Source organism: Geotrypetes seraphini, chromosome 10 (genome assembly GCF_902459505.1).
Source record: "Geotrypetes seraphini chromosome 10, aGeoSer1.1, whole genome shotgun sequence".
NCBI lineage: Eukaryota > Metazoa > Chordata > Amphibia > Gymnophiona > Dermophiidae > Geotrypetes > Geotrypetes seraphini.
In genome coordinates this window covers 28037179-28055803 of record NC_047093.1, presented here as the reverse complement: position 1 = coordinate 28055803, position 18625 = coordinate 28037179, and the positions used below count along the sequence as shown (strand labels likewise).

Below are 18625 nucleotides of genomic sequence, written 5' to 3'. Positions count from 1 at the left end.
CTACCGGATGATCCCGGTGAAGGGGTTTGAGAGTTCTCAGCTTTCTCACCAGTCCTTGGTGGTTGAGTCTTCCTTGAAGTCCAACCCCTCGAAGGGTTACCCTGACGTCCCTCCGGGCAGGGAGGGCCGTATGATGGACAAATTTGGTCGCCGTCTTTATCAAAACTCAATGATGGCGAACCATGTCCTCAACTTTATCTTTACATCCTACCTCCAGTTCTGTGTGGACACCCTCCGCTTGTTCCGGGAGGATGTGCCGGATTCTCGAATTCAGGAGTTTCGTCTCCTCGAGGAGACCCTCTCCCAGCTCCACCTCTATATGTTTCAGGTGGCCTATGACGCCTTTGAGTTGTCCTCGAGGATCACGGCGTTTGCGATCGCCATGCGTTGCCTCGCTTGGCTCTGGATAGTGGACATGGATCCGAATTTCCAGGATCGTCTTGCCAATTTCCATTGCGTGGGTAATGAGCTGTTTGATTCCATAGAGGCAGCCACCAAGTGCCTCTCAGAACACGAACGGTCCTTCGCTTCTCTGGTGAGACTTAAGCTGAAGACCCCTCCGGCTCGGCAATACAAAATTCCTCTCTGGACTTTGCAGTGTTCCCTCTAAGCGGGCGGGTGTTGTGAGCAAACTTTTTTCACTGTGAGCTAAAAATATCGGGCGCCAGCAAGTTATGAGCCAAATAAATATGTTGTCAAAGTTGCTGATACATGAGGACGAGGTATTCAAAGGAATTTTAGGCCTACACGCTAAATTAAATAACGTTAAATAATATTTTTAAGAACACAGAAATTGTAGGGATGAAATGATATCTTAATAAATGTTTTACAACAAATGTAGTTATGTCTGTTACATCCATATGTGTAAACTGTAAATTAAAAACAGTCCAGAAGACAATACGTTTGATGCTTTCAATTTCTAGACCAGTGTTTTTCAACCTTTTTTGGGCAAAGGCACACTTGTTTCATGAAAAAAATCACGAGGCACACCACCATTAGAAAATGTTAAAAAATTTAACTCTCTGCCTATATTGACTATATATAAAGTAATTCTCTTGAATAGGAATCAAATAAACACAAAGAAAGTATTTTATAATTACTTTATTATGAAATAAAAATTATAAAATACTTTATTCAGTGCGAAACCTGGGCCTGTTTGGCTGAACACAAAGCTGATATTCTGGCTGGAATGGAAGAAAGACACACACGTAGCTCTTCGTCAACAGCTCTCAGTCTCTCTCTGTATTTGGTTTTTATAGCATACAAAAATAGACAAATATACCCTCCATCCTTTTTATTAAACCACAATAGCAGTTTTTAGCGCAGGGAGCTGCGCTGAATGCCCAGCACTGCTCTTGACGCTCATAGGCTCCCTGCGCTAAAAACCACTATTGCGGTTTAGTAAAAGGGGACCATATTGTAAAATATAGACAGCAGATATAAATTCAGAACTGTGCATAATAAGTGAAGGGAAGTTTTCATCTCTGGGAATTTACCCAGTTAACTATTAAGTTATTTGGGCAAATTCCTTTGAAAACTGTGGTAATACTGCCTCCACTTTGCTAAATTTAAAATAAAATCATTTTTCCTACCTTGTCTGGTGATTTCTGGTTGCACTTTCTTCTTCTGACTGTGCATCCAATCTTTCTTCCCTTCTATCAGCCTGTATGCTTTCTCTCCTCCACACCTCATTCCCTCCCCCAACTTTTTCTTCCTCTCTCCCTGACCTTTCTTTCTTTTTTTCTGTTTCTCTTCTTTCCTTCTGTTTCCCTGCCTGCCCCCTTTCTTTCTTTCTCCCAGCCTCCTGTCCAGCAGTAACTCTCTTCCCTTCCTCCCCTCCCAGCAGCATCTCTCCGTCTCCCTCTCCAGTAGCAGCTGTCCCTTTTTTTTCCTGGCCCAGCAGCTTCCCAGATTCCTTTCCCTCCTCCCCTCCCAGATGCATCTCTCCTTCTCCTTCTCCCTCTCCAGTAGCAGCTGTCCCTTTTTTTTCCTGGCCCAGCAGCTTCCCAGATTCCTTTCCCTCCTCCCCTCCCAGAAGCATCTCTCCTTCTCCCTTTCCAGTAGCAGCTGTCCCTTTTTTCCCCTGCCCAGCAGCTTCCCAGACTGATAGTGGTTTTCTCCCCTCCCAGCAGCTCTTCTTACTTCCCAGCGCAGCGATTCACGAAGGCAGCCTCGGGTCCTTTGTTGTGTCGCGCCGCCTCTGAGGAAAGAGGAAGTTGCATCATCAGAGGCAGCCGCGACTCAGCAAAAGCCCCGAGGCTGCCTTCGTGAATCGCTGCGCTGGGAAGTAAAGGAGAGCTGCAGAGAGGGGAGAAAGCCACTGTCGGAGGCTCCCCAAGATCTCTCCGGCCCAGCGCACGCTTCCGATGCTGATCTTGCAGAAGTTCAAATGAGTCAATCTTGCCGGTCCTGCGCTGTGACGAGAAACTTGTGCGCTGCAACCTAATATTTTGTGCGCCAGCGCACGCCAGCGCAGCTTAGCGGGAACACTGCTCTGGAGGTATCCGCAGAAAACTACTCCTGCGTTCTCTAGGCCTCCTTCGAAGCGGCCGCAACAACAGCAGTAGCGACAAGCTAAGGCCCAGCCGCCAGCTCCTGCGAAGTCTGGGCCGTCTTTTTGACAATTCCAGTCTGAGCCTTCGGGCTCCCTTCCTCCTGGAGCCTTACCCCCTTCCCATTGGGGGTCATCTCCATCATTTCTATACCCAGTGGGAAAGTCTGACCACCAACAGTTGGGTACTTTCCATCATCTGGGAGGGGTACTCCCTTCACTTCAGTCACGTGCCCCCGGACCTTCCTCCAAGAGAGTTTCCTTCTGCCTGGTCTCGGTTGCCTCTCCTTCTGCAGGAAGCTCAGGCCCTTCTTTGCCTTCGGGCGGTCGAGGAGATTCCTCGACCAGTGGAATACCAGTGGAATACCGGATTTTATTCCCGGTACTTTCTAGTACCCAAGAAGACGGGGGATCTGCGTCCGATCCTGGACCTCCGTGCTCTGAATAAGTTTCTGGTCAGGGAACGGTTCCGAATGCTCACCCTTCCGACCTTGTACCCCCTCTTGGATGAGGGGGACTGGCTGTGGTCACTAGACCTCATGGAGGCGTACACGCACATTCCGATACACCCGGCCTCTCGCCGGTATCTGAGATTCTGGGTGGGGGATCTCCACCTCCAATATCGTGTTCTTCCCTTCGGCCTTGCGGCCTCTCAGAGTTTTCACGAAATGTCTAGTTGTGGTAGCTGCGGCCCTGCGTCTCCACCACCTGCAGGTGTTTCCCTACCTCGACGACTGGTTGATCAAAGCGTCCTCGCGCCATGAAGTTCTGCGAGCGATGAATCAGACCATCTTGCTCCTTCAGAGTCTCGGCTTCGAGGTGAATTTCCCCAAGTCCCACCTCTGTCCGTCCCAGTCTCTAGAGTTCATCGGAGCGGTCCTGAATACGGTTCATCTCTGCTCCCTCTTGCCTCGACCTCGTCAAGAGGCTCTTGTTCGCTTATGCCAGAGGATGGCCCATCTGTCCTCGGCCCCGGCTTGGTTCTTGATAGTCTTACTAGGACACATGGCCTCCCCGGTTCATGTGACTCCTTTTGCCAGACTTCACCTCCGTATTCCTCAATGGACTCTTACATCCCAATGGAACCAGGATCGGGATCCTGTCTCTCGACTCATTGTCATGACTCCTTTGTTGAAGAATCTCTCCATTGGTGGATGCTCTCTTCCAATCTTTCCAGAGGTTTTCTGTTTCATGCTCCTCCTCCGCAGAAAATCCTCACGATGGACTCGGCGACCTATGCTTGGGCTCATCTGGACGGTCTTCGCACTCAAGGTCTTTGGTCCCTTGCCAACCGCCTTTGTCGCATCAATCTGCTGGAGTTTTGAGCGATTTTCCACGCCCTGAAGGCTTTTTGTCACCTGCTTCGCGACCGAGTGGTGCTGATCCGCATGGACAACCAGCTCGCCATGTATTATATCAACAAACAAGGGAGCACGGGGTCCCTGTCCCTGTGCCAAGAGGCGATGCGGCTCTGGGATTGGGCCATCCACTGCAACATATTCCTTCGAGCGGTCTGCATTCAGGGCCATCACAATTGTCTGGCAGACAAGTTGAGTCGTCTTTTGCAGCCTCACAAGTGGTCCATCCATTCCTTGATCCTGCGCCAAGTGTTTGCTCGTTGGGGGACTCTGGACGTCGATCTGTTTGCGTCGCCCCTCAATCACAAGTTGCCCTGCTTCTGCTCCAGGGTTTACACCCCTCTCAGGCTCGAGGTGGATGCTTTTCTGCTGGACTGGACGAACCTGTTTCTGTATGCGTTCCCTCCATTCTCTCTGATTCTGAAGGTTCTCATCAGGCTCAAGTCCACGAGTGCCACCATAATTCTGATAGCTCCTCGGTGGCCCCAACAGCCGTGGTTCTCCCTTCTGTTGCAACTCAGTTCCAGGGAGCCTCTTCTGCCTGTTTTTCTTTCTCTGCTTACGCAGAGTTGAGGTTCTCTACTTCATCCCAACCTTCAATCTCTGCACTTAACGGTTTGGTTCCTCAAGACTTAATGCCCTCGTTCCAGTTTCACAGCCTGTGCTGGATGTCCTGGAGGCGTCTTGGAAGGAGTCCACTCGCCAATGTTACCATCAGAAGTGGACCCGCTTTTCTTCCTGGTGTGCTACTCGGCAGCTGGAGCCACTATCTGCCTCCTTATCTGCTGTCCTGGATTATCTGTTACACTTGTCTGGTGCTGGACTCGAGTCCTCTTCGGTTCGAGTCCACCTTAGTTCCATTGCTGCTTTTCATCTGCCGATTGACAGGAAGCCTATCTCTGTTCATCCTGTGGTTTCCCGCTTCATGAAAGGCCTTTTCCACTTTCATCTGTCCCTTAAACCTCCTCCTGTGGTTTGGGATTTTAACATGGTCCTTGCTCGCTAGCGTGGGCTCACTTGAAGTATCTTACTTGGAAAGTTGTGTTTCTTATTGCTCTCACTTCTGCCCGTTGGGTCAGTGAGCTTCAAGCCTTGGTGGCGGACCCACCCTTCACTGTCTTCCATCATGATAAGGTGGTGCTCCGTACCCATCCTAAGTTCTTGCCTATGATTGTTTCTGAGTTTCACATCAACCAATCCATTGTTCTTCCTGTGTTTTTCCCGAAGCCCCATTCTCATCCTGGAGAAGCGGCTCTGCATTCTCATTATTGTAAGCGTGCGCTGGCCTTCTACTTGAAGCGCATCGCTCCTCACTGTTCTGCTCCCCAGCTGTTCCTCTCCTTCGATCCTAATTGCTTGGGTCGCTCTGTTTCTAAGCGGACCATTTCTAACTGGTTGACCATTTGTATCTCTTTCTGTTACGCTCAGGCCGGGTCGAGTCACAGGCCACAAGGTCAGAGCGATGGCGGCATCTGTTGCTTTCCTCCTCTTGACTCTGATTGAGGAAATCTGTAAGGCTGCCACTTGGTCCTCGGTTCATACGTTTACCTCGCACTACTGTCTGGATGCTTTCTCCAGGCGTGACGGCCATTTTGGCCAGTCCGTTTTGCAAAATCTGTTCTCCTAAATTGCCAATTCTTCCTCCATCTCATGCTGGTTAGCTTGGAGGTCTCCCACATGCAGAGAATATACTGCCTGCTTGTCCTGGGATAAAGCACAGTTATTTACCGTAACAGATGTTATCCAGGGACAGCAGGCAGATATTCTCGCAACCCACCCACTTCCCTGTGGTTGGCTTCTTTGGTAGCTATCTGAACTGAGGCCACGCTGAGGAGACGCATGTCCTAGGTCAGGCGGTAGGGGCATGCACACATGCGCGGGCCAATCGCAAGCTTGAATGTCTTCAAGCAATTCTGCTTGCGAAAACGTCTGCTATTGGGCTCCGTCGGTGACGTCACCCACATGTAGAGAATATCTGCCTGCTGTCCCTGGATAACACCTGTTATGGTAAGTAACTGTGCTATCCGCCCAGGCCCCTCCCCTGGCTGTGTCCCCTTTTCAAATTCACACACTAGAATGGCTCATATTTTTCATAGAGTTGTGCTTTCCAAGTTGTACGTGTAACATTTAATTGGTGCAATTAGTGTCAATTATGAGGTGTTAAATTTAAATTGTCACTTGACAAAATAAGAGAACACTCTTTTCAGCTACAATAGCAAAATAACGCTCAGAATTTAGGAAGTTGATTGGTTGGGCTGAGCATTCCTTGTATGTAACTCTCATCCTAGCAGGATATAATAGACCAAATTTGGCCCCGAGAGCCTTAAATTTTGAACATAAATGCGGGAAACTATGTTGACGTTTTACAGTCTATTATATTTGGGTTCATTATGGGATAGTTCATTAGTGGACTCTCCAAAGGAGTATTATTTGGTAAAGCTGCTGCTTGTTGGGTATATGGACAAGGGAGATGCATTTTATTTCAAAAGGTATGTATGATTGGTCATAAATGTATTTACAGAAAGATCCTCCTAGTTTTTGGCATTGGATGAATCAATTCCATCGTTTGTTATTTGAGGTTTGGGAGGTTCATAGATTTCCTAGACGAATTCATCTCTTTTTGAAAATTTAGAACCCTTATATTCAAAATCTTTCATCTAGAGCACGAAGTATGATTATTAATGTTTTACATTGAAGCTTTGGAAACATTCATTGCATTCTAATACCTGGTATTTTGGATCACCTTCCATTCGGTGGGGGGGTGGGAACTGGGGGATGTATGTGTAAGATGGAATTGGTTACAATGTAATAAATTGAAAATAAAATAAAAAGAATGGGGGTAGGGAAGGGGGATGGGGAAAGGGAATAGAGGGGTTTAGGGGGGTTTGAAATAGGTCATATGGATATATATTTGGGAGGAATGATAGAAATATGTATGGAAATATAATAATTGTGAATTTAATTGTAATACATATCTATTTGTTTTATATTATTGTATATTTACTTGTTTCCTTCAATAAAATGTTGTAACATACAGTCTATTTAGCAAGGTCAGGTGTAAAAAAAAAATAGTTTACTGTTTTTATGAATTAGAGATTTTTTTCAAACGAGCCATTTGCAAAACAGTCATAGCTTGCTGTACAGTGGGAAAAAATAATAATAACAATAACCAACAGATATTTTTGGCTGGTTTGCAGGCCCACTAGGAATCCTGTGAGCATGTTCTATGACCAGCAGCTGATCAAATGTACTTCCCAGCAACTGAGGGATAAAAGATTGCAAAAAAAAAAAAAAAAGACCCAATCTTTACCCTCAATCAGTTCAGGCAATCCCAGAAGTCGCAAATTGTTTCTCCTTAAACAATTTTCAAGAGATTCAATAGTGCTGTTCAGAAGATCCATTTATGTAAACGAAGACTAGCTACAGCCATCGGTGAGCAGTCATGCGCTCCTCAAGTACTTCCAGCCGTGCTCCAGACCTTGAGCAGTAAAGACACAGATTTGAGTTCAGATTTAATGTCGGCAGTATGTAGGTTTTGCTGCATCAGATCTTTAAGCTAAGGCTCCTTTTCTGATCTTTTTGAGGTTGATTGCATTGAAGGTGAGCTCTCATATTTTGAAGATTTTGTTGCCGTGACTATAAAATGAATTTGATACAAAAAAGGAACAGATTCACAGAAAGAAATAGTTATAGGCTATAAAAATGAAAAAGCTGATGGCAGCCATACTGGAATATTTAAACCTAAATATTCTAACCACTATTACCACAGCCTCTGGTAACGAGTTCCAGAGCTTAACTATTTGAGTAAAAATAATTTCCTCCTGTTTGTTTTAAAAGCATTACCATGTAACTTCATTCAGTGTCCCCTAGTCCATGGCCGTTGGAACAGGGGAGGTGATGCAGCCATCGCCTCCCCAAAGATTAGCAGTCACCGATCGGGTCAGTTCCCGCTCACCTATCCCCATCTCAGTGCTATATTTTTAAATCTTTGGGCAGCCACCGCTCAGTGTCAATGAGCAGGCCTGTCCCAGAACCCTTCATTCTACTTCTGGGGGCAGGCCTGTACGTTGATGCTGCGTGGCGGCTGCCCAAAGATTTAAAAGTACAGCACCGGGAGGAGGTGGGTGGGGGAGTTAGGAGCTAGTGAGAGACTGTGCTGCAGGATTCTGCTGGCTAGGGCTTAGCTTTTGGTCCCCTCCAAACAAAACGGCATTCTGCTGCCTATGCCCTAGTCTTAGTACTTTTGGAAGAATAAATAATTCATGTTTGTCTATTCTACACCACGCAGAATTTTGTAGTCCACTCAGTAGCATATTAAAGGGGGCGGATCTGCCTTGGGCACAGTCTTTGTAAGGGGCACAAGCACCTGTCCTCTCTGCCCCTCCCCCTGCAACTTCCTGACCCCCCCTGCTGTGTATGTGTGCGCCCCCTTCCTTTCCCTGTCTGAACAGGTAGTCCCCGTTATTTAGTAATTGTACAAATACGCTATTGCCAATGAAACATTTAAATTTATTCAAAAGTTATTTCATAACAGAATAATCTTACAAGGCTCATAAATAATTATGATTTGTACAATGGCAATTCATCTTTTTACAGCAGAGTAATGCCATCTTGCTGAAGGGAGGAATTCCAATTTGCCGTATGAACTCCATCACTTATATACATTTATCCCTACCTTCTCATGATTGATTAAAATATTCCTCCTACCATATAAAGCATTTCACATATGGTAGGGGAATGGCTCTCACTCACAGACATTTGGCTTTTTTTACAGGGAACAGGCTTAAATAAAAGGTTTACAAGATATAACAGTTATTTGTTTACAGTAATTTACACAAAATGTTAATCACAATGTATTTATTTCAAAAGAACTCCCCAATTCCACTTAGATTAAAATTTTATCAAAGAAATACAAAACTTTTTTATTGTAGGTAAACAAAAATTGTAGCCTTAAACAAAAAATGTATCTTTAACTAGCACCCTTCTTATAGCCTTAGAGAATGAATCATTGGTTCTGTATAATGACAGCCTGAAGTCATAATGCCATTATACAGAACCATGGTGAAACCTCATTTGGAATATTGTGTGCAATTTTGGAGGCCACACTACCGAAAAGATGTGCTGAGAGTAGAGTCGGTGCAACGGATGGCCATCAGGATGGTCTTGGGGCTCAAGGATCTATCGTTCGAGGAAAGGCTGAAAAATTTGCAGCTGTACTCACTCGAGGAATGTAGAGAGAGAGGAGACATGATCGAGACGTTTAAGTATATTACTGGCCGTATCGAGATGAAAGAAGAGATTCTCTTTCTCAAAGGACCCTCAGCCACAAGAGGGCATCTGCTCAAACTCAGGGGCGGGAAATTTCATGGCGACACCAGGAAATATTTCTTCACCGAGAGAGTGGTTGATCCTTGGAACGAGCTCCCGGTGCAGGTGATCGAGGCAAACAGTGTGCAAGAATTTAAGAGCAAATGGGATGCCCATGTGGAATCCCTTAGAGGGTTAAGCCAAGGGAACCTGTCACCAGGAGTGGGATCCCTAGGATAGTAGACTTGGGGGTGGGTCAGTAGAGTGGGCAGACCTGATGGGCTATGGCCCTTATCTGCCATCATCTTCTATGTTTGACTAATTTTTACTCATGCTGGAAAAGCTGATAGCTTCACAGACACTAAAGAAAGCCCCACACGGCCCCCTTAATGAGAATATCTAATGTTCTTCTATACTGGGCTCAAAAGGCCCCCCCTTTGCATCTAGGAAGGCAAGCAGGCCTCTTGGAGTGTCACAGACTTAAGAGAGTTTCCATGGTAACCTAGCTTAAAGGTCAGGTAAGTCAATTTCCATATGTTGTCTCTGGGTTGTCCAAAATCTAAATCTTTATAAACATAAGTTTTTAAGTTAAATATAATCACACTTCCCATTCTCACATTCTCTCCTGGATCCAGGGTACACACATACATACATATACTTATAAGATCATTCTTATTAAAATATAGTTAAGATATACAAGCTCCCTTTCTCTACCAAATAATGAAATGCTAGATTAGTGGTTCCCATCCCTGTCCTGGAGGACCACCAGGCCAATCGGGTTTTCAGGCTAGCCCTAATGAATATGCATGAGAGAGATTTGCATATAATGGAAGTGACAGGCATGCAAATCAGCTCCATGAATATTCATTAGGGCTAGCCTGAAAACCCGATAGGCCTGGTGGTCCTCCAGGACAGGGTTGGAAACCACTGTGCTAGATCATCTTTCTTCTGAGCTCAAGAATGGGAAATCAAATATCCTCCCCCCACCCAACTACCAGTCTAAGAGCCATCAGGTATTAATTAAGCCATGAGGTTTCTCTTATTCCCCTGGGCATGGCAGTCTGGACAAAGAGCACCAGAGACCTGGCTTTGAAGCGGGAACTGAAATGTGTTTCAAATAAAGACTGAACAGAGAGAGGAGATAGAGAAAGAGCACTTATAATTGTGTTATATATTTAGGGCTCCTTTTATGAAGGCGCGTTAAGGCCTTAATGTGCGGAATAGCGAGCACTAGCTGCTACCGCCTCCTTTTGAGCAGGTGGTAGATTTTTGGCTAGCATGCATTAATCCGGTGCGTACGCTAAAACCACTAGCGCACCTTTGTAAAAGGAGCCCTAAGTTTCCCTAACCAGTTTAACCAGCAAATTACATAAATAGCATATTATGCTCTTCTCTATATATAATTTCTTGATCGTTTTGTTAATTATCCTGATATGGATTTATTATGTTTAAATCTTTTTTTATTAACAATAAAGAACCACAAACCAACAAAGGCAAAACAGCAGGCAATAAATTTTTAAGGTGTACAAGTAGTATTATGTTCACTTATAACACACTCTGTCCAGACTTAGAAAGGTCTTCCACGCCCTGCTATTTGTTCTGCGCTGTTTGTGCTAAGACAGCCCCTATTCCCCTTGTATCTCTTTAATTTTCCCTGCGCGAGCGGAATTACGAACTTGCTGCTCACGTCTGTGTCGCCTCTCTCTGACGTCACTTCCGGGCCTCGCGCCTAGGAAGTGATATCAGAGGGATAGCTGACATAGAGCAAGCAGTAAGTTTGTGATGATGTTCACGCCTGAAAAATTAAAAAAGGTACGGGGGAATGGGGGGGAGGGGCACCACTCACCCTCGCTATGCTACTGAGCCCACTGTCGTATCCCTTCTCAGCTGTCTTTGTCCTGTTGATCACGCTGCTTTCTTTCCGTTACAGGCATGCACTCCCTCTCTTCACCTCGCTCTTGAATGTTGTCTGTGCCTACGATCCTGTGGGCTATGGGATTCCCTATAACCATCTGCTCTTCTCTGACTACCGTGAGCCCTTGGTTGAAGAGGCGGCCCAGGTGCTGATTGTCACTTTGGACTATGACGCATCTTCCAGCGTTAGTTCCACCGTGGACGGCACTACCACCAGCACTGCCATGGATGATACCGATGTAAGGGCCTTGTTTTTCAAAACGGCCTACCTAGAGCAGGACAAAGCTATATAGACTGTCTGGCTGGCTTTTTGTATATTATTTGCACATTTATTCTGTTTGAATTTGTCTTGTCATATGATGATTTATATTTTGTGTTGTGTTTTTTTTTTTTTTAATTTCTTTATTCATTTTTAAACTTACATCAAGTGTACAGTAAATATCAACCAAATATAATACAACATCACTTGAAAAATTTTCAATATCATACACCAAGAAGATTTAACCCCCACCCCCTCCCAAATTCATATACAACTAATATATACCACATGAAAATAATATCTTACGACAATCATCTATATATTCTTAATGGAAAAACAAGAAATCCCCTCCCCCCAAATCCACATATGTATTAAGATTGGGAAAAGTGTAACTTATTCATTACTATAATTTAATAAAGGTCCCCACACATCCTTAAATTTATTATAATAATCTTTTTGAACAGCCAACGCTCTTTCCATTTTATACACATGACAAACTGAAGACCACCAAAAACAATAATTCAGTCTTCTACAGTCCTTCCAATTATTTGTTGTTTGTTGGATGGCAACTCCTGTTAATATCAATAAAAGCTTGTTATTATTAGCAGATATTTGACATTTAGCTCTCATAGTTATGCCAAATAAAATTGTGTCATATGACAATGCTACATGGTTCTCTAACAAACAATTTATTTGATCCCAAATAGACACCCAAAAAGCCTTAATGAATGGACAATAAAACAATAAATGATCTAAAGTTTCAGCTTCAAAATGACAATGCCAACATCTATTAGACTTAGAGCAATCCAATTTTTGTAAACAATTTTGTGTTGATTTTATTGTGGAGAAATGAACTACGGTCTAAACTTAGAGCAAAGAACAGTGGTCAGCAGCTAAAATAAATATATTTATATATTTATTTTTTTAGGGAAAACAACAACAAAAATTAAGGGCTTTTTTTACAATGATGCGGTAGGCTTTTATTTTTTTTATCACCAGCTGAGGCGGTATTAGCTCAAAGGCTGTTAGAATTTCTATGAGCGTTGGAGCTAATACTGCCACGGCTGGCGATATAAAAGCCTAACGCAACTTCGTAAAAGGGGAGGTGGTAAAAATGAAAGGAAAATTATAAAGAGATTAACCCCCTCTTCTACGAAACCGCGTTAGCGTTTTTTTAGCACAGAGAGCCATGCTGAATGGCCTGTGCTGCTCCTGACGCTCATAGGAACTCAATGAGCGTCGGGAGCAGCGCGGGCCATTCAGCAAGGCTCTCTGCGCTAAAAACCGCTAGTGCGGTTTCTTAGAAGAGGGAGTAAAATTCTAAAAATCTCCCCAAAATAGGCATTAAAAATAAACGGGAACAACAGATTTTCACCATAAAGAATACTACCTCCCCTCTATATTCCACTGCTTTGTGAATATTCTGTATAAAACAAATTCAATGAAAATAATCTGTTTTCTGATTAGATCTCTCTTTCCTGTCCACCAGCCTCCAGGACCAGAAAACCTGTTTGTAAACTACCTGTCTCGGATTCATCGGGAGGAGGTAAGAGCAGCCCTTCCCGAGCTTTTCTACAAGGGAAATGATCAATTAATTGATCGTGTGGAGGGGGGGGTGGCAGAGCTCTGGGGCGTGTTAACCTTTGACAAGTTTGCAAGGTTGCTTGTAGGTTTTGGCTCATTACATCTTGCTCCTTTCTGTCCTCAGGATTTCCAGTTTATTCTGAAGGGGATTGCTCGCTTATTATCAAACCCACTCATTCAAACCTACCTTCCAAACTCCAGCAAGAAGATACAGTTCCATCAGGAACTGCTGGTTCTCTTCTGGAAACTTTGTGACTTCAACAAGGTAAAGATTTATTGAAGGATCTTTTGAGAGGGGATGGACAGAGGAACATGTCAGAAGGTAGAATAGGACAAAGGAAAGGGATGTGCTGGACATTGGAAGGGGTAAAATAATAATTTTATTTTTTATATACCGCCAAAGCCATAGTAGTTCGAGGCGGTTTACAACAAGAAGAGCTGGACAGTCAGCAAAAAAAAAAATAACAATGAAGTCTTTGTGATGATTTTGGCAAGTCACAAAGCTCACATGTCCTATTTATATATTTTTTTCTACATTTCATAAGGAAGGGGTGAAGAGGGAGGAGCATGGGAAGTTTGAGAGATTCTATTAACTGGGGTGGTACTTATGTGCTTTAAATATATGCCTGAACAGAAGGTGGTTATTACCAACATTTCAGTGTGGTAGGAAAGAGAAGAGGGAGCCATACACACTGATGCTACATTGGCTTTTTAGAGTTAATAAAAGAAGTCAGGATTTAAACACCGATACAGGATTGGTCTCGGCCTCCAGTGGAGGTTTGAGACTCCTCTGGTGACCTGCCGAGGACCAGTGGTAGGATGATTTGTGATATGAGATGGAGTCCTGCCCTACAATCTCAACCTGTAGCCTTGAGCTTGGTTTCCAAGATCCACATTCAAAAGTTGCTTGGCTAAAATGTTTTCTTGCCATATTGGCCCCAGGCAAAACCAAGTACTTTAGACCTGAGTTTTACAAATTGTCCTGGTGGCCCCCTTAGGCAGCTGGGTTTTCAGAATATTTGCAAAGTATATTCATGCTATAAATTTGCATACAGTGGATGCAGGTATGCAGATCTCTCTTGCGTATTCATTTTGGATGTCCTTGAAAATCCAACTGTCTTGGGTCTCCCAGAACTGAGTTGGGAGTGATAACTTTGGAAGCGGTGCTCTTTCTTAGCAGCCCAACTCATTACATTTGGCTCACTTGAAAGGTTCCAGCACCTCCACATTTTTTGACCCAGCAGTTTCCTCCGGCTTTTTTGTACTTGCTGCTTAGCTGGAGCCAGGGAAAGGATTTAGTTCCATTTGCCCAGAAATTTATACCCCCCTCTCCCATATATAACCCCTCCCATCCTGCTTCAGCCCAGTTGGGGTTGTACCCCAAAACTTTCTGGCCATTGTGCAACAACTGGATCACCATCATATTCTGGCTCTCCAGCCCTGGCTGACCTTAAGAGCAGGTGTCCTGGGGTGCTGAAAAATTTCAATGGTGCAAGAGGGCTGCACCCAAGGCCCTGAAGAGAGATGATGAGTGACACTTTCCAAGGAAGAGTATGGCGCAGTGGTTAAAGCTGCAGCCTCAGCACCCTGAGGTTGTAGGTTCAAACCCACAGTGCTCCCTGTGACACTGGTCAAGTCATTCTATCCCCAGGTACATTAGATAGATTGTGAGCCCACCAGGAAAGACAGGGGAAAATGCTTGAGCACCTGAATAAATTCATGTAAACCATTCTGAGCTCCCCTGGGAGAACGGTATAGAAAATTGAATAAATAAATAAATGACACGAAGATGAGGATTAGGAGTGACTTGGTCAAGCCTCAGTTCAGAGATAGAGAAAGTATCACCTGAGAGGATGTTAGTTTTGACTTGCTGATTCTAAGATCTGATACTTATCTAATCTTCAAGAAACTGATTTTAAAAAACGTATCTTTTTGATAAATTTTTAAAATAGCTGAATTGTAATTCACTGTGAATGTGCAGTACTTTAGAATTGTAAACCGCACTGAACTGCAAGGTAGTCATGGTATATAAATGAATTGTTACTTGAGCAGAATGATTTTCCAAATCTTCTACCCTGATAGAATGATCTGGTTGAACTCCTCCCTCTCCCCCCCCCCTCAATGGCTAGAAATGAGCATGGGCTTTCACATCATACTTTCTAAAGATAGCTGGTAGTATATATGTGCTAAAGGTGCCGTGATACATGCTTGGCATTGCTGACTCTTCAGAATTACCTGTTACTGCTCTGCAGAGCTTTCTGACCTCTTTCTTAATCTCTTTTAGAAATTCCTCTTCTTTGTTCTGAAGAGCAGCGACGTGCTGGATATCTTGGTTCCCATTCTCTTCTTTCTGAACGACGCCCGAGCAGATCAGTGTGAGTTCAGGATTTTGGTTGAAGAAAATGTCTCTTGTTGAGTCTCCAGCACAGTAGGGCTGGGCCTCAGGGTAAGGAATGTTCCATTGTTGCTGTTTTGCCAGTTTTAGACACAAGATTTGCTGGCTTGCTGGAGACTTTAATATAAGACCTGGGATAATTTCTTTGTTTGCTGTGGAGCTGTCTGCCACTGATGTTGCCCTGGAACAACAGTGCTTTCCAGCAGCTATTAGTAAGATTTTCTGTTTGGAGTGAATATAGCACTCTTTGTTTGCAGTGAAATATCATTCATGGACATGGTGAAAGCATGTTACTTAATGCTACTAAGGAAATTCTTCCCTGCCATCTCTTACTTCCTGTATTCAGCTTGTCTTTTTCACTCACTTCATAGATCTCTTTTCTTTAATCAATAGCTGTAAGACTTCTCCTCTCTTGTTTTATTTTTTTATTTATTTTAATTTTTTATACCGTTCTCCCAGGGGAGCTCAGAACGGTTTACATGCATTTTATTCAGGTACTCAAGCAGTTTTCCCTCTCTGTCCCAGCGGGCTCACAATCTATCTAATGTACCTGGAGCAATGAGGGGATTAAGTGACTTGCCCAGGGTCACAAGGAGCAGCGTGGGTTTGAACCCACAACCTCAGGGTGCTGAGGCTGTAGCATTAACCACTGCGCCACTCTCTCCCACTTTTATACTTTTTTGTTTCCACAGCCCGAGTGGGTCTCATGCATATCGGGGTTTTCATCCTCCTGCTACTTAGCGGGGAGCGCAACTTCGGGGTGCGACTGAACAAACCATATTCTGTCAGAGTGCCGATGGACATTCCTGTGTTTACAGGAACACATGCCGATCTTCTCATTGTGGTGAGTTCAGGCTCTTTATGTTTACCATGAATCATGCAAGTATAGGTTCTGTGCTCCCAAAAGGGGGAGGAGAGCATTGTACTGATTTTTTTCCTTGCTGTGAGCTTAGGTTGTGCACACACACTCTGGAGGTATGCCAGTCTTATGAGTCTGGATTCTGTATGCTTTCTGGGAAAACACTTGCTCTGTCTCTCTGTTTCAGAGCATAAATGTTGCCATACTGGGATAGACCAAAGGTCCATTAAGCCAGTATCCCATTTCCAACAGTGACCAATCCAGGTCATAAGTAGCTGGAAAGATCCCAAAAGGATAAAACACATTATCCCAGGACAAGCAGGCAGCATATTCTCTATAGGTGGGGTGACGCCACCGACAGAGCCCCCTAGCAGAAGTTTTCGCAAGCAGACTTGCTTGAAAATCTTCAAGCTTGCGATTGGCCCGCACATGCGCGCGTGCCCCTCCCATCCGGTCTAGGGCATGCGTCTCCTCAGCGTGTCCTCTGTTTTCCGCGGAGCCAGAAGCACTGCTCCCTTGCTTCACGCGATATCGTCCCTCTTGCACCGCGGCTTGTTTGGTTAGTTTCTTTTGAGTCGCTGTGCTCGCGTCTGGGGTTTTTTTTTTTTCTTCTTTTTATTTGTTTTCGGTTCATACCTTTTTGACTGGGTTCCCAGTCTTACTCTGGCCGCCTGGCCTCGCGGGACCGCGGCTGTCTTTTTTTCTTATGTCCTGGCCTCGTTCCGGGTTTAAAAACTGTACTAAGTGCAACCAGGGTTATCTCCATCACCAACCCTCATCGTTGGTGTGTAGAGTGCCTGGGTGCAGAGCACCGCACTGAGTCGTGCCCCCGTTGTGTGACCTTGCAACCGCGGGCTCTTCGTCGGAGGGTGGGCAAGATTCTCTAACTCTTTGGCCCCATGGATCCTGCGGGACAGGCCTTGAGCTTGGCCTTGGCACCCTCGTTGGGTGCTTCGGCCTCGAAGTCCCCGGCCCCTCCTGTTACTCCGGCCTCGGGTAAGTTTCCTCTTTCCTCCTCAGGTGTGCCGGCAAAGAAGCCTACCTCCGAGTCTCATGTCAGTACCGCTTCGTTGGCATCTTCGAGACATCACTCTAAGCGTGCCCCCTCACGTAGGGAATACTCTTTCATGAGGTCGCCCCCCAAAGGAGTGCACGCCTGCACCTAAGACCCAACCACTTTTGGTCTTGGTGCCTATGTTCGAGGACATGCTTAAGGCTATTCTTACCACACAGCTTTCCTCGGTGGTGAGCCAACTGGTCCCGACTTCGACGCCTCTGACCTCGGTCTCGACCCAGTCTCGGTCTGACCAGCCTGAGTGTCCCCTCATTTCTCGAGGCCCTGCCTGCAAGACTCGCCGGGTTCCCTCGAGTGATTCTTCATCCCCCAAGTCACCTGTACCTTTTTGGGGTTACAGACCAGAGGGTTATTTTTCCCCTGCTACTTTGTTGAAGTTTGCCCCTCCTAAAAAGCCCCGGGCTTCTCCGCCCCTTCAGGGCAGGTCTCCGACCGTGAAACCTTCTAGACACAAGCTTGTCCTCGAGTTGGACTCGGGGTTGTGTTCCCCATCGAGCTACCAGCCTCTATGGGGCCTTCTTCAAAACTGGTGGAGGACTTTTCCTTTACCTAGTCTTCCCCGAGGCGTCGCCAGTTATTTCCTAGGACCCCGGGGTCTTCCCCGGCCCACCTAGCACGGGGTCGTTCCTCGACGCCCCCCAGACACTTTAGTAGAGCCTCTTCAGTCTCCCATTCGCGGGACTCCGAGGCCCCGGCTTACTATTCGAGGGAAATTTCTCCCTCTTTCTCGGCTGCCCCCAGATCTTGCTCGGGGTATCCTCAGGAGGATGAGTCTTCTTCTCGACACTCCTCCTTTACTCATTTCATCTCTGACATGGGTAGGGCCCTGAAACTGGACCTCCAGTCTGAGTCCCGTTATACCCAGGAATATCTGGAGGAGATGGGTGTTGATCATCCGCCCCGCGAGGCGTTGCGCTTGCCTTTGCACCAGGTTCTCCAGCAAACCTTTCTCCAGAACCTGGAGACCCCCTATGCGGTCATGGCCATTCCCTCCAAGTTGAAGTCCCGTTACCGGACGATTCCGGTTAAGGGGTTTGAGAGTTCTCAGCTTTCTCATCAGTCCTTCCTTGAAAAAGTCCAACCCCTCTAAGGTTTACGCTGCTGTCCCTCCGGGCCGAGAGGGCCATACGATGGACAAGTTTGGTCGCCGTCTTTACCAAAACTCAATGATGGCGAATTGTGTCCTCAACTATAACTTTCTCTTCACGTCCTACCTCCGGTTCTGTGTGGACACCCTCTGCTTGTTCCGGATTCTCGGCGTCGGGAGTTTTGCCTCCTCGAGGTGACCCTCTTCCAGCTCCACCTCTATATGTTCCAGGCGAC

At 45.5% G+C, this 18625-nt stretch overlaps 1 protein-coding gene across 1 annotated transcript in view; it reads left to right on the top strand.

Annotated features, from left to right (window-relative positions):
* The window catches only part of HID1 (HID1 domain containing), an 87115-nt gene that overhangs the window by 41170 nt on the left and 27320 nt on the right, over nt 1–18625 (top strand). The window contains exons 7-11 of the mRNA XM_033961768.1: nt 11147–11369; nt 12879–12935; nt 13098–13238; nt 15258–15348; nt 16061–16212. Of these exons, the coding sequence (XP_033817659.1) occupies nt 11147–11369; nt 12879–12935; nt 13098–13238; nt 15258–15348; nt 16061–16212 (664 nt within the window). The remainder of the gene's footprint in view (nt 1–11146; nt 11370–12878; nt 12936–13097; nt 13239–15257; nt 15349–16060; nt 16213–18625) is intronic.